Source organism: Salvelinus sp. IW2-2015, linkage group LG15 (genome assembly GCF_002910315.2).
Source record: "Salvelinus sp. IW2-2015 linkage group LG15, ASM291031v2, whole genome shotgun sequence".
NCBI classification, from domain to species: domain Eukaryota; kingdom Metazoa; phylum Chordata; class Actinopteri; order Salmoniformes; family Salmonidae; genus Salvelinus; species Salvelinus sp. IW2-2015.
The window spans coordinates 64507149-64534119 of record NC_036855.1 but is presented as its reverse complement, the minus strand read 5'-3'; the positions used below and the strand labels follow the sequence as shown (position 1 = coordinate 64534119).

At 44.9% G+C, this 26971-nt stretch overlaps 1 protein-coding gene across 4 annotated transcripts in view; it reads left to right on the top strand.

Moving 5' to 3' along the window:
- The window catches only part of dennd5a (DENN/MADD domain containing 5A), a 74092-nt gene that overhangs the window by 42012 nt on the left and 5109 nt on the right, over positions 1–26971 (top strand). For 2 of the 4 annotated variants that reach the window (XM_024001783.2, XM_024001782.2), the window contains 19 exons: positions 3007–3194; positions 4524–4838; positions 6384–6599; positions 8918–9152; positions 9318–9407; positions 10134–10284; positions 10424–10517; positions 11711–11842; positions 12104–12256; positions 12379–12466; positions 12547–12631; positions 23266–23394; positions 24116–24237; positions 24600–24745; positions 24846–24964; positions 25079–25260; positions 25630–25712; positions 25945–26068; positions 26195–26363. In XM_024001783.2, coding sequence (XP_023857551.1) covers positions 3007–3194; positions 4524–4838; positions 6384–6599; positions 8918–9152; positions 9318–9407; positions 10134–10284; positions 10424–10517; positions 11711–11842; positions 12104–12256; positions 12379–12466; positions 12547–12631; positions 23266–23394; positions 24116–24237; positions 24600–24745; positions 24846–24964; positions 25079–25260; positions 25630–25712; positions 25945–26068; positions 26195–26363 — 2821 coding nt within the window. The remainder of the gene's footprint in view (positions 1–3006; positions 3195–4523; positions 4839–6383; positions 6600–8917; positions 9153–9317; positions 9408–10133; positions 10285–10423; positions 10518–11710; positions 11843–12103; positions 12257–12378; positions 12467–12546; positions 12632–23265; positions 23395–24115; positions 24238–24599; positions 24746–24845; positions 24965–25078; positions 25261–25629; positions 25713–25944; positions 26069–26194; positions 26364–26971) is intronic. The other 2 variants (XM_024001784.2, XM_024001785.2) reach the window with 1 other exon arrangement.

Below are 26971 nucleotides of genomic sequence, written 5' to 3'. Positions count from 1 at the left end.
TCCCTCCCTCCAGACCACTCGCACAGTCCTAGAAAAATTTTGCTTGAGACATTGCCTTTGCTAAGAAGCTATTTTATTATTTTTACTATTTTATTGAAAACAATCACAGTAGGTACATTGTTACCCAGAAGTTTTATTTGATATTGAGATAAAACGCTGATTGTACCTTTAAGGAAAGCTGTGTTCTTCCCAGCTTGTGTAAATGTTATTTCTCTCTGGGCGTCTAGCTTCAGGCCTAGCTTTTGTGTGTGTGCTGGTGTGATTGTGGGGTTGGCGTTGTTGCAAGTGTGTGTGTGTGTGTGGTTGTGTGTGTGTGTAGTGTGTGTGTGTGTGTATGTGTGTGTGTGTGTGTGGTGTGTGTGTGTTTGTTGTAGTTCGTTGGGTATACAGCAGTTTGTGCTTGTGGGGCTGAGCCCTACGAATTAACGACAAAATGTTGACGCAGTGGCGGATTTGTGTTGTCACAGTAGCTTCTAGGTTAGGTAGGAGAATGTGTAGGGTTTAGATGTAAGCTTAAAATAAGGTTAGGCAGTAGGGTTGTTGTAGGTGGCGTAGTATAGTTTAGGTTTAGTTGTTGGGTTAGTCGTTGGTGAGGGTAGCAGTACGGGTAGATAGGTAGAGCGGTGGGCTTAGGGAATGATTTTGATGACTGAATGGTAGTCAAGTACTTACAAGCTGTGGTGTGTGTGCTTGTGTGTGTGGGTGTTGGTTGTTTGTTGTGTGTGTGTCGTGTTTGGTGTGTGTAAGGCAGTGTGTGTGGTCTGTGTGTGTGTGTGTGTGCTGGTGGATGGCTGGGTAAAACACTGTGACAGGTGTGTGTGCTGGTGTGAGTTGCTGGGCGTAAACCAGGTTTGCATGTCTTTGCGGACGAGGGGTCTGCTTGAGTGGGAGAGACTCAGGCTTGTTGTGTTGTGTCACGTGCACGTCTGTTGTGTATCTCACCCATGGCGCTCATGTCTATACTGGTGGCTGTGGATCACTCATTTGTTTCCCACTTCTATTGTCATGGACACCTAAGGCGACCCACACTGAGACGACGCACGTCGATCATGGACACATTCAAGAGGAACCTGTTTTGGGCAGGTTAATGGAGAGATGCATTTATTGGGTGAATGATGACCAAGGCTATTTTGGTGACAAATAATTTAGAACACAGTATTGCACATAAACATGGATCTACAGAATTGATAGAACCAGGGTCTTCATATGACAGCATTATACATAATAAATCAGCTCTCATCAGGAATTGTTTTGTTCAGGACCAATGTTGGAGGTTTTGAAAAGCAATTGCTTCAGCATTATACAGAATGGCGTATTCCTCCTCCATGGAAGCACACTGGGATTGACTTTGATCAGAGTCAGTGGAGTGCAGCAGGAAGATTGTTTCAGGATTGGGGAACTGGCGTGTTGATAGGATCCATTACGGAGACAGGGAAAAGGCAAATTCTTTATAAAACGCCAGGGGCTAGAGGAGCAATGCTGTGGTGTTGCTAGGCAACCCTTGCAGGAGGATAAGGGAGGAGCGCGCAGTCAGTGATGCAGGGTAAAGATGATTGGTTGGAGATGACATCATCCTTTTTTTCTCCAGAAGGCTCAATGCAGATGTGTGCTAAAGTGTTTTCTGTGTGAACTGTGAGCTTTCCATGGGAAGGGCTGAGCGGAGCGGGGTGTGTGTATAGTTAAAACTGCATAGGCTGAGGCAAGAGTGATCCCCCATACTAAAAATTAGCTGACTGGAGAGAGTGGTCTGTTCAAAAATAAGGCATATATTCATAACTCAGATACATTAGGCCTCGCGTCCTGGCCCTGGTCTGTGCTTTCCCACATACAGTACATTAATCTCCTTGAAAACGAGCATCTGCTGCTGTTTTTCCATCTCTCCAAGTAGATCAATGGAAGCTTGCATTTTCCCCTGCCGGGCCTGCATGTTAGTAGTCCGTATAGAAGCTCTCATTCTGTTAGCAAACACTCAATAGGCTCCGATACACTTTCGTCTTGGAAAGCCTTGTGGAAGCAGCGTTAACAGAGGGAGTACAAGTGGAGGACTACACCAACACTGAAGCTCATTAGATGTCCCAGTTTGAATATCTGATGAATGACCCTATTAAAGAGTTTGTTTTCTCTTAGACTGATTAGCTGTTGGCAAGGCCTGTGTGTGTATGATATGTGGTGTCGTTTGTGTGTGTGGTGTGCACGCATTGTGTGTTTGTGTTTGTGTGTGTGTGTACTATTCATGTGTTTGATTTGTGCACACGTCCTTGCATTTGCATGCGTGTGTGTGTGTGTGTGTGTGTGTGTGTTGGTGTGTGTGGTGTGTGTGTGTGTGTGTTGCTGTTTGTGTTGTGTTTTGTCTCTGCCTGTTTAGGAGGTGGTATCATGCTCTAAAAGGCCTGTTGTTCGCAGCGCAAGGTCAGAGCACAGCAGACAGGCTAGATTAGTATTCCTGTCTCTCCATGGCCCAGGTCCTGGAGAGGTGACCAACAGGGGAGACCCGGCCTGGGAGAGGCCTGTTCTGGGGGGAGAGGGTCTGTTCTGGAAGATGGGAGAGGGCCTGTTCTGGGGGAGAGAGAGGAGAGGGGAGAGGGCCTTGTCTGGGGGAAGAGAGAAGAGGGGCCTGTTCTGGAGGGAAGGGGAGAGGGCCTGTTCCTGGGGGAGAGAGAGGAGAAGGGAGAGGGCCTGTCCTGGCGAGAGAGGAGAGGGGCGAGGGCCTGTTCTGGGGGGAGAATGGGGGAGAACAGAAGTCCAAAGGAAGAACTCGTAGTTATTTTGGAAGTAGAACAGCAAAGACAGAGCTGCTACTGAATATAGACTTGTTGTGACTGATAGAGAAGGTAGATAAACATGACTGGATGGAAGTTTACATGAATGCCAAACACTTGACTTGGAGTGGACTGTTTAACCCTGTACATTACAATACATTGCATACTGTAGGTGTCTAAACAATTAGCCTTTGTGACCATATAAAACCAGTCAGTTTGTGACTCTCCTCTGTTGTTTGTGTGACAGATTACCAGAGGCTGATGACTGTGGCGGAGAGCATCACAGCCTTAATGTTCCCTTTCCAGTGGCAGCATGTCTATGTGCCCATCCTGCCCGCCTCACTGCTGCACTTCCTGGATGCCCCAGTGCCCTACCTGATGGGCCTGCACTCCAACGGAGAGGGTGACCGCACKAAACTAGAGCTGCCTCAGGAGGTAACCTATACACTCATGGACCTATGCACGCATGTTTGCACACACACACATACGCACAGCTACTCACATACACACACACGCGCACACACAAATCGAAATAGATATTTTTTAGGTTTATGCATGTAATTGTTTCTCTAGGGTTGTTTATCATTTTCATTTCTCTCCTTTCTGTCCTCTCCCATCCTCCCTATTCCTTCTCTCCAAAAGGCATTTTTGATTGGAAACATTCAGCTCTAGCTGAAATCATTTAGTTGGATTCCCTCAGCCCAGCCCTCTTTAAATGCAGCCTGTCAGAGCAATAACAAGTCATTTCTAATCAGATTGCAATGCGTGAATGGTGTTTGTGCTGAGAATACAAACAACGACTTCTCTCTGGACACTCCTGCCAACCCCATCTCCGTCTGCTGTCTGATACACCCAACAAAGTGACGGCATGAAATTGGCTAATCTGTAGAGAGAATCACAGGGCCTTACAACACAGATTACAAACCATCCCTCGTTCCCTAGCTCTCCAGGCTTGTTTTTGTCCTTCGTTTTGATTAACAGTCGTTTTTCCACCAAATTTACACAAAGGAGGTGAATTTTTTATCAATTTACTTATATGATTGATTAATTACTTAGATAACCCATTCATAAATGCTAAATGGTTATCATTAAACATTATTCATGCTTAATGATTTTTCTTAAATAAAATGGGTTTGTGTTTACTTCTTAATAATGTTCTCAACGGGTAGAGTGTGTCCTTTYTGAGGACAAACAGCCCTCATTAACCATGTTGWAGCTTACCCATGCTTTTACAGTTGATCAAAACACGTTGCTTTGCTACTGTACACAGCAATTCTGCTAAGGGCCCTTCAACATAGAGCCTGGAGGAAGGGTGCTGTGTGTGCAACAAGCTTTTACACATCTGGAGCCGGTCCAATGGAAAGAGCTATGACGAATAAAAAGCCTGAGAATTTGTGAATTGAGGACCTAAGTCAATCTCAATATTGCCGTATTCATCCATTCCTACATTTAAATCCTAATACTCTTAAGATGAAAGGCAGCAGATCAACAATGGAGGGCTGATCTTTTTCAAAAGAGTAGTCCCATTCAGAGTATCTGTTGATATTATATTACTGTCTTCAGTTATTGTCTTGAAGTCATCCACATCTTTTCTCACTATGCCTCAATTGGTACTGCTCTGCGTTAAGCCACCTAGTGGAGCGAAGTGGGAATGGTTCTGCTATAACAAGAACATAACTATCACTCAGTTTGCTTCTCTCTGGTGTTCTCTGTTTCACCGACATGTTTACAATGAAAGCTAAATAAGACCGCCTGTCATTCCAGGCCAACTTGTGTTTCGTGGACATCGACAACCACTTCATCGAGCTGCCAGAGGACCTCCCTCTGTTCCCCAACAAGCTAGAGTTCATCCAGGAGATCTCCGAGGTGCTGTTGGCCTTCGGCGTGTCTCCTGAGGGGAACCCGTTCCACAGCCAGGGCCAGGCCAAACACCGGGGCTTCCGCTCCACCGACATGGTTACGGACAGACGCAACGGCAACCTGGCCAGCTCGCCCCTCAACTCCTACCTGCTGAGGGAGAACGAGACCATCGCTAGACTGCAGGCCCTGGTCAAGAGGACTGGGGTCAGCCTGGGGAAGGTGAGAGCAGGGCCACAGTCATCCGTTTGACTGGAACATATTATTCTAGATAGTCTGCATATACACTGAGTGTACAAAATATTAAGAGCACCTGCTCTTTCCATGACATAGACTGACCATGTGAATCCAGGTAAAAGCCATGATCCCTTATTGATGTCACTTGTTAAATCCACTTCAATCAGTGTAGATGAAGGAGAGGAGACAGTTAAAGTATCAACAATGGGCCACCACCCAAAGGACATCCAGCCAAATCGACACAACTGTGGGAAGCATTGCAGTCAATATGGGCCAGCATCCCTGTGGAACACTTTTGACACCTTGTAGAGTCAACTCAATAATATGAAGGTGTTCCTAATGTTTGGTATATTCAGTGTAGATTCATGCAGATTAATACTGCATGTCTGTCACACTCTTTTGAAAATGACTAAGGGGTTTGTAGAGCAAAGATACTGTGGTGGGAAAGGCAGTCTATGAGCTGCCCATGTAAGCTGCTGCCGGCTAGCTCCGAGTGTGCTGTGCTCAGCCCTGGTGACGGAGGAAGTCTGTTACATTGCCATCAACAGAAAATTGGCGTCCATACAGAACCTAATTGCCATCTGGTTTGAACAAGACACAGAGGGCCGTTGGTAATAGATGGTAATGTTTCAGCAAAATCACATTAAAGGCCAGTGAATGAATGGATTAGCTTTTAACTACCGAGAGGAGGTCTCTCCAACTCTCCATATCTGTAGGAGCCCATAGTAAGCAGCTTATGGACTAGTAGGGGCTAGCATTAGCTTTCTCTGAGGAGATTGCCTGCCCTGGTAGTCTGCTTTTAGCTCCTCAATTCGTGGGTAAGGCTTCAGGTAAGGTCAATGTGGCCATGTCCCACATTAAGGTAACCACCTGATTTAGGGTCAGTGGTGTAGAGCGATGAATTAGAGGAGGGCTCAGTGGGTCACATCCCTGCCATCTGATCTGGGCTTCGTAGCCATTACTCATCTTCAAGTCTATGCGGACATGTATAGGCGACTCACTGTGTCCTTTTGTCCTGCTCTTGCATGTTGAGATCTGCAACTGTGTCACACTTTGATTGTAACAGAGGAATGTGTGTTTTCAGTTTTTTTTTCAATAAATCAAAACGTCTCAGACTTCCTCCCCTATGCCCCTATCAGTGCTCCAGCAGCCTGAGCTAACATGGAGATAAGATCATGTGTTAGAAACCCATACCCTCTATGGCAGGAGTAGGCAACTAGATTCAGCCGCAGGCCGAATCTTATCACAGCGGATGGTCGGGAGGCCAGAACATCATTCTAATCATTTGAACACTGCAAATTGACCACAACTAAGCCCAAACATTGATTGGATTTGATAATAACAATAATTTCATACCTTGATTACACGATCACATATGTCTATATTTTTTGGTGACCCCTGTTGTCGACCCCTGCTCTATGGTTTTCTTAACTTCTGTCATCAAACCCTCTTTTTCTTCTTCTTTTTCACTTTATTTTTCTGTGCTGTTTTCCTGAGCCGCTGTGTTTCCTCCCCCTCTCCCTCTTCCAGCTGGATGTGAGGGAGGATGCCAGCAGCAACAAGGACCTGAAGGTGCAGTGTGATGAGGAGGAGCTGAAGATGCACCAGCTCAACATCCAGGTGCGAGAGGTCTTCGCCAACCGCTTCACCCAGATGTTCGCCGACTACGAGGTGTTTGTCATCCAGCCCAACCAGGACAAGGAGTCCTGGTTCAGCAACAGGGACCAGATGCAGAACTTTGACAAGGTGAGATCAGGGACTAGATTCCCTATATAGTCCACTACTTTTGATAAGGGGCCCTAGGGCTATGGTCAAAAGTAGTGCACTATATAGTCTGCTATCAAGCAGACCACCATAGTCCCTGTGCCCAAGAACACAAAGACAACCTGCCTAAATGACTACAGACCCGTAACACTCACGTTCGTAGCCATGAAGTGTTTTGAAAGGCTGGTAATGGCTCACATCAACACCATTATCCCAGAAACCCTAGATCCACTCGAATTTGCATACCGCCCAAACAGATCCACAGATGATGCAATCTCTATTGCACTCCACACTGCCCTTTCCCACCTGGACAAAAGGAACACCTATGTGAGAATGCTATTCATTGACTACAGCTCAGCGTTCAACACCATAGTACCCTCAAAGCTCATCACTAAGCTAAGGAACCTGGGACTAAACACCTCCCTCTGCAACTGGATCCTGGACTACCTGACGGGCCGCCCCCAGGTGGTGAGGGTAGGTAGCAACACATCTGCCACACTGATCCTCAACACTGGTGCTCCCCAGGGGTGCGTGCTCAGTCCCATCCTGTACTCCCTGTTCACCCACGACTGCATGGCCAGGCACGACTCCAACACCATCATTAAGTTTGCAGACGACACAACAGTGTCTGATCACCGACAATGACGAGACAGCCGATAGGGAGGAGGTGTCACGGTTTTCTTCCTGGGATGAAGGAGAGGACCAAAATGCAGCGCGGCTAGTGTTCAACATGTTTAATAGACGAATAAACGGTAACACTACTACAAGTAACAAAATAACAAATGTGAAAACCGAGACAGCCCTATCTGGTGCAGACAAAACACAGAGACAGGAAACAATCACCCACAAAATCCCAACACAAAACAAGCCTCCTATATATGATTCTCAATCAGGGACAACGATTGACAGCTGCCTCTGATTGAGAACCATATTAGGCTGGACACAGAAATAGACAAACTAGACACACAACATAGAAATCCCACCAGCTCACGTCCTGACCAACACTAAACAAGCAAAACACAATAAGAACTCTGGTCAGGACGTTACAGGAGTCAGAGACCTGGCCGGTGGTGCCAGAATAACAACCTATCCCTCAACGTCACCAAGACTAAGGAGATGATTGTGACTGCAGGAAAAGGAGGGCCGAGCACGCCCCCATTCTCATCGACGGGGCTGTAGTGGAGCAGGTTGAGAGCTTCAAGTTCCTTGGTGTCCACATCACCAACAAACTAGAATGGTCCAAACACACCAAGACAGTCGTGAAGAGGCCTATTCCCCCCAGGAGACTAAAAAGATTGGCATGGGTCCTGAGATCCTCAAAAGGTTCTACAGCTGCAACATCGAGAGCATCCTGACCGGTTGCATCACTGCCTGGTACGGCAATTGCTCGGCCTCCGACCGCAAGGCACTTCAGAGGGTAGTGCGTACGGCCCAGTACATCACTGGGCAAAGCTGCCTGCCATCCAGGACCTCTACACCGGGCGGTGTCAGAGGAAGGCCCTAAAAATTGTCAAAGTCCCCAGCCACCCCAGTCATAGACTGTTCTCTACTACCGCATGGCAAGCGGTACCGGAGTGCCAAGTCTAGGAGAAAAAGGCTTCTCAACAGTTTTTACCCCCAAGCCATAAGACTCCTGAACAAATGGTTACCGGATTATTTGCATTGTGTGCCCCCCCCAACCCCTCTTTTACGCTGCTGCTACTCTCTGTTTATCATATATGCATAGTCCCTTTAACTATACATTCATGTACATTCTACCTCAATTGCGCCGACCAACCAGTGCTCCCGCACATTGCAACCCGACTATCTGCATTGTGTCCCACACCCGCCAACCCCTCTTTTTACGCTACTGCTACTCTCTGTTCATCATATATGCATAGTCACTTTAACCATACCTACATGTACATACTACCTCAATAAGCTTGACTAACCGTGTCTGTATATAGCCTTGCTACTTTATTTTCAATGTCTTTTTACTGTTGTTTTATTTCTTTACTTACCTACACACACACACACACACACACACACACACATACACACACACACACACACACACACACACATACCGTTTTTTCGCACTATTGGTTAGAGCCTGTAAGTAAGCATATTCGGCACACGTGACAAATAAACTTTGATTTGATTTGATATAAGGAATAGGGTGCCATTTGGGATGCAGTCCCACTCCAGACTCTGAAACATTAATTTGAGTGGAAGTCTTCAATGCGCTTTAAAGCTTTTCATATTAATTGGCCCCCGGGAGTCCTCACTTCATTTTGTGATGTGATTCTTGTTGATTCCAGGCATCCTTCCTCTCTGATCAGCCTGAGCCCTACCTGCCCTTCCTGTCCCGTTTCCTGGAGACTCAGATGTTCGCCTCCTTCATCGATAGTAAGATCCTTTGCCATGATGATGAGGACAAGGAACACACGTTGAGGGTGTTTGACTCTCGCGTGGACAAAATCCGCATGCTGAACGTGCGCACGCCCACCCTGCGCACCTCCATGTACCAGACGTGCACCAATATCGACGAGGCGGGTAAGAAAAGAGGAAACCCATTTTCACACCTATACTAATAAGGGATCATTGTCTCAGATGGTGCAAGATACTTGTATGTTTTCAAGACACACATGTCTCAAATCCTTCCACACTGATTTATTTGAACCTTTCTTTGCTAACAGACGTAACTGTTCTCGTTTTCAGACAAACTCCTTCAAAAGCGATATGAGAAAATTGATTTTGTCTCCCCTGAACCTCACTCCATTGGGTTAGAGATCTACAAGGCTCACCTTAGTAATAATCAATCCTTATTTCACCTTGGTGGCGGGTTATTGTTTGTGCTTGCAATGCATTATGGGAACAATATGATTACAGGGTCTTTCTTCTACTCTGTCTTTGGGAACAGTCAGTAGCACCTGGAATAATTAATGTCAAAATTAATTTAGCTGTTGAATTCTTTCCTCTCACTATAAATTCTTTCAAATTCCTCTCTGTAATTGTATGATTCATTGCATGCATACCAGTTATGTACTAACCTAATACATTACACCGTTATCTACACAGTAGTAATAGTCTTAACTATGTAGCCTGCTGTCATTGGTGCTGATGATGTTGAGTGTTGGGTCAGGTTAGGGATGCAAAATTCTGATAACTTTACAAAAATTCCCAGTTTTTCCAGAAATCCAGGTTGGAAGATTCCCAGAAACAGAAGGGAATAAGCAGGAAATCATGAATCTTCCAACCAGGATTTCTGGAAAACCTGGCAATTTTGATAAGGTTAAAGGAATTTTGGAACCCTAGGTCAGGTGATGATAACTCACAGCATGGAGGTGTGGCGGTGAGGAGTCAGAGATGAGATGTGGAGTGGTGAATCTATGTGACTACTCAGTGCTATGACTCATAGCCACTCACAGATTGGCTTAACCATGACATAAGACTGTTAAATCCTCCATGACGGTTGGTGCTAATGGATCTGCTGTGACATTACCTCATCCTCCTCCCCTCTCTGTGTCACCCCAGAGAAGGCCATAGAGATGCGGGTGGTTAAGATCGACCACACGGCCCTGCATCCCCACCTGCTGGATATGAAGATTGGCCAGGGTCGCTACGAACACGGCTTCTTCCCCCGMCTGCAGTCTGACGTGCTCTCCACTGGACCCGTCAGCAACAAGTGAGGATCACACCTCCYCAAGAGAGACTGATTTACATACTTTGATTGATAATACTMWAAAAATATGTTTGTTTTGTCTCTATCTTTGCTATTTGGCTTTRGTGTCTTTCTAAGTGAAGTTGTTTTGTTTGTATGTTAGATGGGCGAAGAGGAGTGCTCCAGCACAGTGGAGGAGGAAGGACAGACAGAAACAACACGCTGAACACCTTTACCTGGACAACGACCAGAGAGAGGTGAGYGGACATCAAGCAGCCCTAGAAAAACGGGATTAACATTRKCAAACCATATTCGCATGGATTTTGTCTWTCTGTTTTTGTGTTATCGTTAGTTTCTTGTCGATTTCTTCCTCACTCTTCTTCATGGCTTGCGGTATTCACTTCTAAATATCTAATGTCTGGAACGATTGAATTAAAGTCTTGTTTGTCCATTTTCTTTTTTACTCTCTATACCTCAATTATTTCCTCTTGACCTAACCTCTCTTTCTGTGTCTTTTTCTATCCCTCTAACACCTACTATCTACCTACTGTATTTCTCTCACACACTCTCTCTTTGGTCTCTCTCTCTCTCTCTCTCTCTCTCTCTCTCTCTCTCTCTCTCTCTCTCTCTCTCTCTCTCTCTCTCTCTCTCTCTCTCTCTCTCTCTCTCTCTCTCCGTCTGTCTCTCTCTCTCTCTCTCTCTCTCTCTCTCACACACTCTCTCTCTCTCTCTCTCTCTCTCTCTCTCTCTCCATCTCACACACACGCTCCCAGCATGTGGAGTGTTTGTTCCCGGAGCTGCAGCTCCTGCTGTTTCTAGACTACTACTGGCTCTCGCAGTCCTTCAGGCCCTGTCTAAAGTCTGTGACTGTGGATGTGGTATGTGTTGGCAGTGGGTGGGGCCTGAGCCTCACACCACGTCCACACGGCCCCTCCCCCCATGTGGTCCTCACTCCCTCCTCCTCCTAGCATCACAGCTTTACCTGATACTCCAGATCACTTTCCAGGGTTTCTTCTCAGGTTTAGGGTTACACTTTAGGGTGCACATTAAGAAAGCAATATTTAGATTGATTTGACAGCATCCCAGAAAACCCATGGCGCTGACACGCCTCCCAGGATGGATGTTGAGGTCAGAAAGTTAAAAGACAGAAACACATCGTCCATCATGAAATGACCTCAGTACAGGCAGCTCAGCTCATTATACAACTGACTCAGAGCTCCTCCCTCTCCCTCCTCTGGAATGATCAATCCCTCACTGTAGTAGTTACCAGAAATCTATCCACTGTATGCACTGTATACGTTCTGTGGTTGGTTGCCGAGTGGTGTGACCCTCTGTGTTTATGTGATGATGAACATTGAGCCAGATTGATTACTCTCCCTTGGTGTATAGCTTACTCTTAGGCCACTCCATGTGTGTCCTCTCTGACCCTGTCCTCTCTGTCTCATTACAGAAATACATCCAGGAGGCCAGGAACCTGGGCACTACCATCCGGCAGCCCAAGCTGTCCAACCTCTCCCCTTCCGTCATCGCTCAGACCAACTGGAAGTTTGTGGAGGGTCTGCTGAAAGAGTGCAGGAATAAGGTACAGTAACTACCAGTCTTCCTATATCACGATTGCAATAACCATTGCAGTAGACTATTGCAGTAGACTATTGCATGGATATTGAAATACGACACCTTCAGTGAGTCTCCATTAGTTTCAATGTCACTCAGAAGTATTCTGATGTCAATGACCGTTGCAGTAGACTATTACTTGGATATTGAGATCCAGCACCTGTAGTGTCAACCATCTGGCCTCCAGAGATGGTAATCTCCCTGTATGGTTATGTGTGTGTCCCTCCAGACCAAGCGCATGCTGGTTGAGAAGATGGGCAGGGAGGCGGTGGAGCTGGGTCATGGGGAGGTCAGCATTACAGGCGTGGAGGAGAACACACTTATCGCCTCCCTCTGTGACCTGCTGGAGAGGATCTGGAGCCACGGGCTGCAGGTCAAACAGGTCAGCACACACACACAAGTATTATTTAAAAACTGTTTATATACACACTAACACACATGTATGCATTTAGGTGCATTCAATGCGTATTCATTCATTCCCGCATCTCCATCTTCATCTGCCAGGGTAAATCTGCCTTGTGGTCCCACCTGCTCCACTATCAGGAGAGCAAAGAGAAGACGGATGCAGCACCGGCCGGTTTGGGTCCCCCAGGTAAGCCACTCGTTGAAATGTGTTAAATGGACGGTGATTTAAAGCCATAGCCACATCCCTCTCTCTCCTCCCCACATCAGGTCTCATCCACAACATAGAGAGACGCAAGTCTGACGCTGGCGCTGCCTTGCCCCCTCTCAAGGTATCCCTGATCAGGGACATGAGGTGAGTCTCCTCATCCATTCACCAGGTCTACCACAGTATCAGTATCAGTGTCTTCAGATGCTCTGCCTACACTATTTGCCAAGTATCCTCGTGAATATACATTTCAAGTCATATGGTCTTGAAATGATGGAATGTTGTAAGGGGAATGTTGCAAATGATATTATACTATTCTGCCTGTGTTGATTGTCCCTTCTGTAGCGGCAGAAATGGTTCAAATGTATGCCTTCGTACCTCTACGTAGTTCTTTGAAAATAACAATTTCGAATCAAGGTGAGATAATGATTGATTGATCATACCTCAGAATGCAATGATTTCAAAGTGTTTTCACTGCCATCTTGTGGCCCACTGACAAAAAGCACTTTCAGTCTATACAGAATATTATCAATGATTCAGGACCATATGTAGTGGAAAAATACTGACATCAGCCTCATAGCCATGCATCTCAAGCTTTGCAGCAGGCATAAACACTTGATTACCAGCTATGATTATTTTAAATATAATATATATATATGCTGTATATGTACAGCATATACAGTCGTGGCCAAAAGTTTTGAGAATGACACAAATATTAATTTTCACAAAGTCTGCTGCCTCAGTTTGTATGATGGCAATTTGCATATACTCCAGAATGTTATGAAGAGTGATCAGATAAATTGCAATTAATTGCAAAGTCCATCTTTGCCATGCAAATGAACTGAATCCCCAAAAACATTTCCACTGCATTTCAGCCCTGCCACAAAAGGACCAGCTGACATCATGTCAGTGATTCTCTCGTTAACACAGGTGTAAGTGTTGACGAGGACAAGGCTGGAGATCACTCTGTCATGCTGATTGAGTTCGAATAACAGACTGGAAGTTTCAAAAGGAGGGTGGTGCATGGAATCATTGTTCTTCCTCTGTCAACCATGGTTACCTGCAAGGAAACACGTGCCGTCATCATTGCTTTGCACAAAAAGGGCTTCACAGGCAAGGATATTGCTGCCAGTAAGATTGCACCTAAAACAACCATTTATCGGATCATCAAGAACTTCAAGGAGAGCGGTTCAATTGTTGTGAAGAAGGCTTCAGGGCGCACAAGAAAGAACAGCAAGCGCCAGGACAGTCTCCTAAAGTTGATTCAGCTGCAGGATTGGGGCACCACCAGTACAGAGCATGCTCAGGAATGGCAGCAGGCAGGTGTGAGTGCATCTGCACGCACAGTGAGGCGAAGACTTTTGGAGGATGGCCTGGTGTCAAGAAGGGCAGCAAAGAAGCCACTTCTCTCCAGGAAAAACATCAAGGACAGACTGATATTCTGCAAAATGTACAGGGATTGGACTGCTGATGACTGGGGTAAAGTCATTTTCTCTGATGAATCCCCTTTCCGATTGTTTGGGGCATCCGGAAGAAAGCTTGTACGGAGAAGACAAGGTGAGCGCTACCATCAGTCCTATGTCATGCCAACAGTAAAGCATKCTGAGACCATTCATGTGTGGGGTTGCTTCTCAGCCAAGGGAGTGGACTCACTCACAATTTTGCCTAAGAACACAGCCATGAATAAAGAATGGTACCAACACATCCTCCGAGAGCAACTTCTCCCAACCATCCAGGAACAGTTTGGTGACAAACAATGCCTTTTCCAGCATGATGGAACACTTTGCCATAAGGAAAAAGTGATAATTAAGTGGCTCGGGGAACAAAACATTGATATTTTGGGTCCATGGCCAGGAAACTCCCCAGACCTTAATCCCATTGAGAACTTGTGGTCAATCCTCAAGAGGCGGGTGGACAAACAAAAACCCACAAATTCTGACAAACTCCAAGCATTGATTATGCAAGAATGGGCTGCCATCAGTCAGGATATGGCCCAGAAGTTAATTGACAGCATGCCAGGGTGGATTGCAGAGGTCTTGAAAAAGAAGGGTCAACACTGCAAATATTGACTCTTTGCATCAACTTCATGTAGTTGTCAATAAAAGCCTTTGACACTTATGAAATGCTTGTAATTATACTTCAGTATTCCATAGTAACATCTGACAAAAATATCTAAAGACACTAAAGCAGCAAACTTTGTGGAAATTAATATTTGTGTCATTCTCAAAACTTTTGGCCATGACTGTACTCAATGCTTAGCCTTCCATCTTTGTGTTCTATTTGATTGGACTTGAGCTACATTCCTCATGATTTTCATGTCTGGCCCCTCATGTCTGGTCCAAATGCTATACCAGCAGTGTCGATTTTTACATGTAAATCTTGGTGGCAAATTCCCCAAAATGTATTTAGATGCATGCCAGCAAAGCCACTACACAACACTAAACAATACATGAATTGCACTATAACGGTGAAAAACGGTGCCCACAAACTGTTAGGGCCTACATAAAGCTGTCCCAACAGCAGAGCTTTCTTTTCAGCACCATGGAGTGAATCCTTACCACTGCTACACCTGGCAATCAGCGGAGCCTTGTCTGGCAGCAGACAAGGGGACAACGAGCAGATAAGAGGCAATATGTAATTTTCGATTAAGACATTAATGAGCGAGCTAGGACGGACTAAGTCAATATAACTATTTGTTCAGCACTTATCTAATGTACAGAGACAGAATTTAGAACATGGGCTGTTCTTACAGTATTCTCCCTGTATACCAAGTCAGAGCCATAGGATAAATAAAGGGGGAATATAAGGATAAGCTGACAATGAAAGCTTTTACAATATTCAATGATTATATATCTCTTAAACAGGCTATAGGCTACATGTGCACCATCAAGTCAGAACAGTAGGCTAAAGTATGAGGGGGAAAGGAACCAAAATTTTAGGGTAAGGCACATGGGGTACTAACAGCTTACTAAACAACATCCATTTAGTGTTACTTTCTCAGCTACAGTATACATATTTTCCTGACATTTTACATAATTTATGCAGCAGCATACAATACATTTTTGGACTGACCTTGATGTGCTGTGCTCACTTGAACAGGAAGGTGGTGCGGCGGTCCTTGTGGGCAAATTTTGTCATCAAACTTTGTCATTAAAGTATGTCATTCTCTGGATTTATGGTACTTTCAAGACAACTGGGAACTCGGGGGGAAAAAACAAGGTTGAATCAAAAACAAGGTTGACATCAGTGATCTTCAGGTCGGAGCTCTAAAAAGAGAGTTCCCGACTTGGAATTCCAAGTTGGACAACCAATCAAAACGTATTTTCACAGTCGGAGATTGTTTATTTCAGATTTCCCAGTTGTTTTGAATTTACTGAAGTCTGAAATGTCCTTGTTCCGAGTTTCCAGTTGTCTTGAACGCGGCGGAAATCATGCTGGATTGACAGCATGAATGTTTATCTGTTTAAGCTTGGAAAAGAGACCCTGAAACCCAGACATATCACACACCCACTCCACTGAATAGCAGGCTAGTGATTGCTTTGCAGCGCTTGCAGTTAGCCACTGATTCCTTCCAAACAATTCATTGGTGAATTTGCGATTTCCAACTTGTCGTGTAATGTTTATGTCCAATGGCCGATGAGCACCGCTACATTTTATCTATAATTTCTCTTCATATGACAAGGATTGAAAAGGATTTGCCAGTAGATTGTCGACATGATTCATGATGATGACTGCTTGTCTAGCTTCCTTGCTAAGATTTTGAAAGTATGATGTTGACATGATCAGTCCAATCAAAGCTACGGTAGATATAATGTGATTTAAAGTCATTTTATCTGTGGCCAATGACCTTGAGCCTTCTTGGATGGGCACTTCTAATGTAGCTTGAATTTTCGAGCTCTCCCCGTAGATTTTGCAGTGACGTAGTGTCCCCATGAGTGACAGAACACTGAGCCAATCACGGCACAACTAGAGAACATTACCAACCCTATGCTCCGTATTTTTCACTGGCTGCCCCACCACCACCACAGAAAGCACTGAGCTAGACTGAAACACCTGCATTTTGGAGCTGCCTTACTCAAGAAGGCAAAAAAAAGACTGTTTGTATGCAGCTTTATTAACTCAATGATTTCGTTTTTTACATTGTTTGCAAACTGATATGTGACACGTATTAATGCCAAAATAACATGCAAAACAGGCAACAACAAAACAATTAAATATATATATATATATACAGGACCAGTCAAAAGTCCAAGGGTTTTTCTTTATTTTTACTATTTTCTACATTGTAGAATAATAGTGAAGACATCAAAACGATGAAATATCACATATGGAATCATGTAGTAACCAAAACAGTTACTTCACTCTTGGCATTCTCTCAACCAGCTTCATGAGGTAGTCACCTGGAATGCATTTCAATTAACAGGTGTGCCTTGTTAAAAGTTAATTTGTGGAATTTCTACCCTTAATGCGTTTGAGCCAATCAGTTGTGTTGTAACAAGGTAGGGGGGTATACAGAAGATAGCCCTATTTGGTAAAAGACCTGTAACAAACGTCGTCGGGAGAAGGAGAAGAGAACCAAGGTGCAGCGTGGTAAGAATTCATAATACTTTTAATAAATACGAACACTTGAACAAAACAACAAAACGACAAACGAACAGTTCTGCAAGGTGCAATACACAAAACAGAAAACAACTACCCACCAAGCACAGGTGGGAATGAGGCTACCTAAGTATGGTTCTCAATCAGAGACAACGATAGACAGCTGCCTCTGATTGAGAACCACACCAGGCCAAACACCTAGAAATACAAAACATAGAACAAAACATAGAATGCCCACCCCAACTCACGCCCTGATCAAACCAAAATAGAGACATAAACAAGGAACTAAGGTCAGGGCGTGACAAGACCAATTCCATATTATGGAAAGAACAGCTAAAATAAGCAAAGATAAATGACAGTCCATCATTACTTTAAGACATGAAGGTCAGTCAATCTGGAACATTTCAAGAACTTTGAAAGATTCTTCAAATGCAGTCGCAAAAACCATCAAGCGCTATGATGAAACTGGCTCTCATGAGGACCGCCACAAGAAAGGAAGACCTAGAGTTACCTCTGCTGCAGAGGATAAGTTCATTTAGAGATAACAGCCTCAGAAATTGCAGCACAAAATAAAAGCTTCACAGAGTTCAAGTAACAGACACATCTTAACATCAACTGTTCAGAGGAGACTGAGTGAATCAAGCCTTCATGGTCAAATTGCTGCAAAGAAACCACTACTAAAGGACACCAATAATAAGAAGAGAAAGAAACAAGAGCAATGGCCAAGAAACAAGAGCAATGGACATTAGACTGGTGGAAATCTGTCCTTTGTGATTTTTGGTTCCAATCGCCCTGTGTTTGTGAGATGCATGGAGGAGGAGGTGTGATGGTGTGGGGGTGCTTTGCTGATGACACTGTCTGTGATTTATTTAGAATTGAAGGCACACTTAACCAGCATGGCTACCACAGAATTCTGCAGCGTTACGCCATTCCATCTGGTTTGCGCTTAGTGGGACTATCATTTGTTTTTCAACAGCACAATGACCCAAAACACACCTCAGGGATGTTTTGTCTACCTTGTTGTCAAGAGACTGGACATTGGCGAGTAGTATACTCGGGAGCGGTGAGCGATGTGCCCGTCTACGGAGCCTGACCAGAACACCGCTCCGTTTGCCCCTTCTGCGGCGCCGTTGTTTGGGTCGCCTACTTGGATCCGATCCATTGTCCTGGGTGGTGGTCCAAACAGAGGATCCACTTGGGGAAAGTCGTATTCCTGGTCGTAATGTTGGTAAGTTGTAATAAGACTTATGATTTCCTGGGGTAACAATGTAAGAAATAATACATAAAAAAACTAAATACTGCAAAGTTTCCTAAGAATGCGAAGCGAGGCGACCATCTCTGTCGGCGCCATACATCATGAGGCTGCATTTATTGTAGCTGGGGATTTTAACAAAGCTAATCTGAAAACAAGGCACCCTAAATTTTATCAGCATATCGAATGCGCAACCCGGGCTGCCAGCATTCTGGATCATTGCTACTCTAACTTCCGCAACGCATACAAAGCCCTCCCTCGCCCTCCTTTCGGCAAATCTGACCACGAACCCATTTTGTTGCTCCCAGCCTATAGACAAAAACTAAAACAGGAAATGCCCGTGCTCAGGTCTGTTCAACGCTGATCCGACCAATCAGATTCCACTCTTCAAGATTGCTTCGATCACGTGAACTGGGATATGTTCCGGATAGCCTCAGACAACAACATTGATGTATACGCTGATTTGGTGAGCGAGTTTATTAGCAAGTGCATCGGTGATGTTGTACCCACAGTGACTATTCAAACCTTCCCCAACCAGAAACCGTGGATTGATAGCAGCATTCGCGCAAAACTTAAAGCGTGAACCACTGCTTTTAATCATGGCAAGGCGACCAGAAACATGACCGAATACAAACAGTGTAGCTATTCTCTCCGCAAGGCAAGCAAGCAAGCTAAGCGTCAGTATAGAGACAAAGTAGAGTCGCAATTTAACGGCTCAGACACGAGACGTATGTGGCAGGGTTTACAGTCAATCACGGATTACAAAAAGAAAACCAGCCCCGTCGCGGACACCGATGTCTTGCTCCCAGACAAATTAAACAACTTCTTTGCTCACTTTGAGGACAATACAGTGCCACTGACATGGCCCGCTACCAAAACCTGCGGATTCTCCTTCACTGCGGCCAACGTGAGTAAAACATTTAAACGTGTTAACCCTCGCAAGGCTGCCGGCCCAGACGGCATCCCTAGCCGCGTCCTCAGAGCATGACCAGCTGGCTGGTGTGTTTACGGACATATTCAATCAATCCATATCCCAGTCTGCTGATCCCACATGCTTCAAGAGGGCCACCATTGTTCCTGTTCCCAAGAAAGCTAAGGTAACTGAGCTAAAACGACTATCGCCCCGTAGCACTCACTTCCGTCATCATGAAGTGCTTCGAGAGACTAGTCAAGGATTATATCACCTCCACCCTACCTGACACCCTAGACCCACTCCAATTTGCTTACCGCCCCAATAGGTCCACAAACGACACAATCGCAATCACACTGCACACTGCCCTAGCCCATCTGGACAAGAGGAATAGCTATGTAAGAATGTTGTTTATCAGTTACAGCTCAGCATTTAACACCATAGTACCCTCCAAACTTGTCATTAAGCTCGAAACCCTGGGTCTCGACCCCGCCCTATGCAACTGGGTCCTGGACTTTCTGACGGGCCTCCCCAGGTGGTGAGGGTAGGAAACAACATCTCCACCCCGCTGATCCTCAACACTGGGGCCCATAAGGGTGCGTTCTCAGCCGTCTCCTGTACAACCTGTTCACCCATGACTGCGTGGCCATGCACACCTCCAACTCAATCATCAAGTTTGCAGACGACACTACAGTGGTAGGCTTGATTACCAACAACGACAAGACCGCCTAAAGGGAGGAGGTGAGGGCCCTCGGAGTACGGTGTCAGGAAAATAACCTCACAGTCAACGTCATCAAAACAAAGGAGATGATCGTGGACTTCAGGGAACAGCAGAGGGAGCACCCCCCTATCCACATCGACGGGACAGTAGTGGAGAAGGTGGAAAGTTTTAAGTTCCTCGGCGTACACATCACGGACAAACTGAAATGGTCCACCCACACAGACAGAATGGTGAAGAAGGCGCAACAGCGCCTCTTCAACCTCAGGAGGCTGAAGAAATTTGGCTTGTGACAAAAAACACTCACAAACTTTTACAGATGCACAATCGAGAGCATCCTGTCGGGCTGTATCACCGCCTGGTACGGCAACTACTCCGCCTACTCCGCCTTTGCCCCCGTGATGCGTTGTGCAGAACACAACGCATCACCGGGGGCAAACTACCTGCCCTCCAGGACACCTACACCACCCGATGTCACAGGAAGGCCAAAAAGATCATCAAGGACAACAACCACCCGAGCCACTGCCTGTTCACCCCGCTATCATCCAGAAGGCGAGGTCAGTACAGGTGCATCAAAGCTGGGACCGAGAGACTGAAAAACAGCTTCTCTCAAGGCCCCATCAGACTGTTAAACAGCCATCACTAACATTGAGTGGCTGCTGCCAACATACTAACTCAAATCTCTAGCCACTTTAATAATTAAAAATTGCATGTAATAAATGTATCACTAGTCACTTTAAACAATGCCACTTTATATCATGTTTACATACCCTACATTACTCATCTCATATGTATATACTGTATTCTATACCATCTACTGCATCTTGCCTATGCCGCATGGCCATCGCTCATCCATGTATTTATATGTACATATTCTTATTCATTCCTTTACACTTGTGTGTAAAAGGTAGTTGTTGTGAAATTGTTAGATTACTTGTTAGATATTACTGCATGGTCGGAATTAGAAGCACAAGCATTTCTCTACACTCGCATTAACATCTGCTAACCATGTGTATGTGACCAATAAGATTTGATTTGATTTGTAAGGGCTATTTGACCAAGAAGGAGTGCTGCATCAGATGGCCTCCACAATCACCCGACCTCAACCCAGTTGAGATTGTTTGGGATGAGTTGGACCGCAGAGTGAAGGAAAAGCAGCCAACAAGTGCTCAGCATATGTGTGAACTCCTTCATGACTGTTTAAAAAGCATTCCAGGTGAAACAGGTTGAGAGAATGCCAAGAGTGTGCAAAGCTTTCATCAAGGCAAAGGGTGGCTACTTTGAAGATTTTACAATCTAAAATACATTTTGATTTGTTTAACACTTCTTTGGTTACTACATGATTCCATATGTGTTATTTGGGGAGGCAGGTAGCCTAGTGGTTAGAGTGTTGTGGGGCTCAGGTGGGGCTCAAAACAGGTGGGTCTCTGTTCTGAAACAGTACCACACTAGTTCATTTAGCAGACACTTTTATCCACAGTAGTTCATTTAGCAGACACTTTTATCCACACTAGTTCATTTAGCAGACACTTTTATCCACACTAGTTCATTTAGCAGACACTTTTATCCACACTAGTTCATTTAGCAGACACTTTAACCACACTAGTTCATTAAGCAGACACTTTTATCCACAGTAGTTCATTTAGCAGACACTTTTATCCACAGTAGTTCATTTAGCAGACACTTTTATCAACAGTAGTGCTCAGCCACGCTGAGAGGAATCCTGAAGTTGGCGATAGTTTATGGGAGGCAGTCAGACCACTGTCTTGTCTAAGGTGCACACAGCCAGTGGTGTTGAGTCATACAGGATGTCATTCCTTGTGTGGTATGAAGGAGGTGGTAAAGAGAGCTGGGTTGATCTTTGTGACAGCATGTTACTTCCAGCCTAATTCCCCTGCAGACCCCCTGCAGACCAAGCCAGGGAGAGGGTGCTCTGGCTCAGGTAGTTGTTTATTTTATTGTATTTTTTTTTATTTCGCTCGGCAAGTCAGTTGAGAACAAATTCTTATTTACAATGACGGCCTACCCATGGCTGTGCTTGTCACGTTCTGACCTTTATTTCCTTTGTTGTGTCTTTATTTAGTATGGTCAGGGCGTGAGTTGGTGTGGGCAGTCTAGTTTTGTATTTCTGTGTTTGGCCTGATATGGTTCTCAATCAGAGGCAGGTGTTTTGTGTTGTCTCTGATTGGGAACCATATTTAGGTAGCTTGTTTTGTGTTGGGTTTTGGGGGTGGTTGTCTTCAGTCTTTGTGTGTCTGCACCAGATAGAACTGTTTCGGTTTTCACGTTTGTTGTTTTGTATTTGGAAGTGTTCAGTTTATTGTCTTTAATTAAACATTATGGACACTTACCACGCTGCGCTTTGGTCCTCTCATTCTTCCACCGACGAAAGCCGTTACAGTGCTGTAGTCTGTTGTAGAAGTTTACTCTGATCACACGTCTGCACAGACAAACATGTCATGTCTTCTTTCCATTGTCACATTGATATACGAGCACATTTTAATTGATAAATATTTATATTTGGGTATCTTTACTTTAAATGGACAATAAAGGTTGACCAGGTTGCTTCATTCTACATATCAACATTTCATATTTACCTTGCTGTGCTCTTTATTATTTGACATTTATCTAATTCCTCTTCTACAGGAGGTGGATTCCTGTAGTTAGTCTGCAGATTGCATATAACCATTGTTTGTCTTACTATACCATTCATGCAATAACAATCTGCATTGTGAATGTTGATATTTTGCTCTGTTGCCATGGGGAACAGAGTGGAGTGGAGGAAATTGGGTTAATTCGTGAGAGTAAGGGAAGAGGGGGAGGGAAAGGAAGGATGAGAGAGGAGGGGGGATGCATGGGGAGCACTTATAGCGCAGACAGTGCAGTGCTTACTGGCAGAGGTGGAGTGGAAGGGAATGTGTCTGGACACAGAGGGCATGATAGTGGCTGGGAGCGATGACAGGAGGCTGGCTTAAACACCAGGGAGTCTGGGGCTGGCCAAGGCTTCTTCCTGGCTGGGCTGGCTATCCCCTCTCAGCCCTGCATGCTCTGGAATCTAGAACCGTGGTGAAAACAACATACAGCAGAGTTCTATCACCTTGTTCAGAGGGACTGTCCCTGCTCTTGCATCTTATCATATATTAGGTTTGTGGTTTCGTGCTCACCTTGGCCAAAGGATGCAAAAAATGCTACAACATTATAGACCATCTCTGAAAGGATGACTGTTTGTATATGTGTGTATATGTGCATTTGTGTGTGTTTTTCTCCTCTGACCTCTGTGCTGTGTACTATATCTTCCGTAGACACATCCAGAACATTGGGGAGATCAAGACAGACGTGGGCAAGGCCAGGGCCTGGGTGAGGCTCTCCATGGAGAAGAAACTGCTGTCCAGGCACCTCAAAAAGCTGCTGTCTGACCATGAACTTACAAAGTGAGCAAAACAACAAGGACCTAGTGTAACAGTTTAACTTTATGGCGTCCCCTCGCCCCGACCCGGGTGCGAACCAGGGACCCTCTGCACACATCAACAACAGTCACCCACGAAGCATCGTTACCCATCGCTCCACAAAAGCCGCGGCCCTTGCAGAGCAAGGGGAACCACTACTTCAAGGTCTCAAAGCGAGTGACGTAACCGATTGAATCGCTATTAGCGCACACCACCGCTAACTAGCTAGCCATTTCACATCCGTTACACTAGTATACAACTGGCAAATCAAGCTAAACACAAAATGTGTAATTTTTGTAAGAGCCTCTGCTTCAGTAATTGGGATAATACCCCATTCCCTTTAAGTCAGTCTCCTTATAAATCCTCACTAATTTATATTGGAATGTCCCACTCAGTCTCATACACATGAATCAACCTGATGTCTGAAAACTATGCGTGTATAATATATGAGCTCTTTTGACAGATCCAAACGTCATAGTACAATCACCTATTAAACATTTACAATGTTTTTTATAATTGATGAGATGGTGGAGAAGTGGGTCACGTTCAGGCTGATTCATTATGGAGGTATTGCATTGTGACCGTTTTATTACCATTCTCCAGTTGTTTATCAAGGAAATCACATTCATCAGCTACTGATTCATGATTACATCATGTGAAATGCTAAACTGATTTGTTTTAGTGAAATTTTTTGTTGCTTTTGTAGGAAACTATACAAGCGTTATGCTTTTCTGCGCTGTGACGATGAGAAAGAGCAGTTCCTGTACCACCTCCTCTCCTTCAACGCTGTGGACTACTTCTGTTTCACCAATGTCTTCACCACCATCAGTGAGTGCCAGGAAATTAGATTAGAGTAATAGATGAATTGGACTTATTTCCTGACTAAACTGTTTTCCTGGATTTGAGATGCTTACTGAGAAATATATTGAAGACAGAGGTAGCTCTTTTTGTGACCATTTTATTTAACTAGGCAAGTCAGTTAAGAACAAATTCTTATTTATAATGACGGCCTAGGAACAGTGGGTTAACTGCCTTATTCAGGGGCAGAACAACAGATTTTTACCTTGTCAGCTCAGGGATTTGATCTAGCAACCTTTCGGTTACCGGCCCACTCGAACCACTAGGCTACCTGCTACCATATTGTACTTGACTGAGTGATTTCAGGTTTCCCTCTCTTCTCTGTCCCACAGTGATCCCATACCATGTGCTGGTGATTCCCAGTAAGAAACTAGGAGGCTCCATGTTCACAGCCAACCCCTGGGTGTGTGTGTCTGGGGAGCTGGCTGAGACCGGGGTGCTCCAGGTCCCCAAGCACACTCAGGAGATCACCTTTGAGGTTGGTGCTCCCCTCAAGATTGAATATTCCTGGTATTTTGATAATAATATCAATATATATTCACCTTAACATGACTTTTGCCTTTTGCCTTCTGTCGCAGTGCCAGAACCTAGGCAAGCTGACCACAGTGCAGATGGGCCATGATAACTCAGGTCTTTACGCCAAGTGGCTTGTGGAGTATGTTATGGTCCGGAATGAGATCACAGGTCATGCTTACAAGTGAGTGAAATATTTGGTAGCAGCTGCCTTATGCTAGAGATTTCAGTAGCATCTACTCAAGAAAGACCCCGTTGAAGCTTTGGCTAACTGTTATATTTTCGTGTGTGTGCGTAGGTTCCCGTGTGGCCGGTGGCTGGGGAAGGGGGTGGACGATGGCAGTCTGGAGAGGGTCCTGGTGGGAGAGCTAGTGACACCGAACTCAGAGAATGAGGACAGAATGTGTCGCACGCCCCCCATGCAGCAGTCCCCTGGGATGATGAGGAGGTTTGTCACCATCTCACCAAACAGCAAACCAAGTGAGTGACCATTCAAATACACTGCAAAAATCGTCATCAATAATAGCCAATAATCTTCATCAAGGGACTACACACACAGCACCAAATGTTGATCTCCTGTTTGTCTGCAGTTTTTTCACCGTGGTGTGTTTTAGGGACCACCCTCACTCTGGTCTCTGGTGGATGTTTGACTGAAAAACATTCAGCGCGATTCTACATGTAGAATCGGTTTGCACTCGGTTTGCAAATTATGGCCGGCACACTGTTAAGAGGTGCTAAGTACTCTCGGCTGGCAAATGCTACCGGTGTGTCCATGCCTTTAGATAACTTTTGAGGGTCTTGTGTCTGCTGGCATGGACTGATTTTTTCTTACTCTTTGCAATCATCCAGAGTTGAACACTGGTCAGATCCAAGAGGGAGTGGGAGAGGCCATCAATGGGATAGTGAAGCACTTCCACAAGCCAGAGAAGGAGGTGAGAGACACAACCCCCCACCACATTGTCTATTATTCATCACAGTGAAGGAGACAGTGGGTCCTCAACCTGTACACTGTCTGTACACTGCAGGCAACACTGATCATAGTTTCACTCACATGTGTTCCAAATGAACACTTTCATATGGCCACAATTGATGTGTTGGACCAGGGTACTTTGAAAYMAGACAACATRAGTCACWCTTTTTCTTTCCCTGTCTGTTTTTCTATAGAGGGGCAGTCTGACCCTTCTGCTGTGTGGYGAGTATGGTCTAGTCTGGGCTTTAGAGCAGGTGTTCCAGCATGGCTTCAAATCCCCACGCCTCTTTAAGAATGTCTTCATCTGGGACTTCTTAGGTAAAGCCTCCAAAACACGACCATTACACCTGAATATACAGTGTACAGTATACAGTATCTTCCATGCCATGCTAATGGATGAGGTTTCTCTTATCAATGTCTTTTGTCTGTGATTTCTCCTTATAGAAAAGTCACAAGTGTACTTTGAGAGTGCTGAGCAGAGGGAGGTGACTCCAGATGAGAACTGGCAAACCAGAGTACGCCACTTCTGCCGCTTTATGCGGGCCATCAACAGCACATCTAGGAACATAGGCAAGGATGGGAAGTTCCAGATGCTGGTGTGTCTGGGTGCCAGGTAATATCTCCTCTGTAGCCTCACAAACACACTCAGAACAACAGCTATCATCAGGAACATTTGAATGGGAATTCATTGTACAGCACTAAATGTCCTGGTCAAAAGGGCAAATTAGATTGTTTGAGATGTTTTACAAGACATCTTCAATTCAACTGAAAGAGAGGTGTTTTCATTATCTCTCTAATAGCAGCTAGGGTTGTAAAGGGTCGGAAACTTTCCGGGAAATTTTCCATGGGAAGTTAAGCCCTGGAATTTGGGGAATTTTTCTTAAATTCATTTTAAAAAGTTAGCTTATAACAGTGAACCTTTGTTGTGGGATACACAAGGCAATTCTAGGTCTTGTAGCATATTTTGGTTAAACTATCCCCAATTCAATCGAATTGCAACCCTCTGCATGCACAGTGCATTCTTCCATCACATGTGCAGTGCACTCTTCCAACACATGTACAGCTGATTCTCATGATCTTCTACACTAATGAGATGCTATTGAGCCCACACTACTACACTGTCTGAGCCAAGGACTACATGCTATCTGGTAAGTTTTGATTACAATACTGGATGGGATGAATATATTTTATATGACATACATGAATTTTGGTTAACTAGTA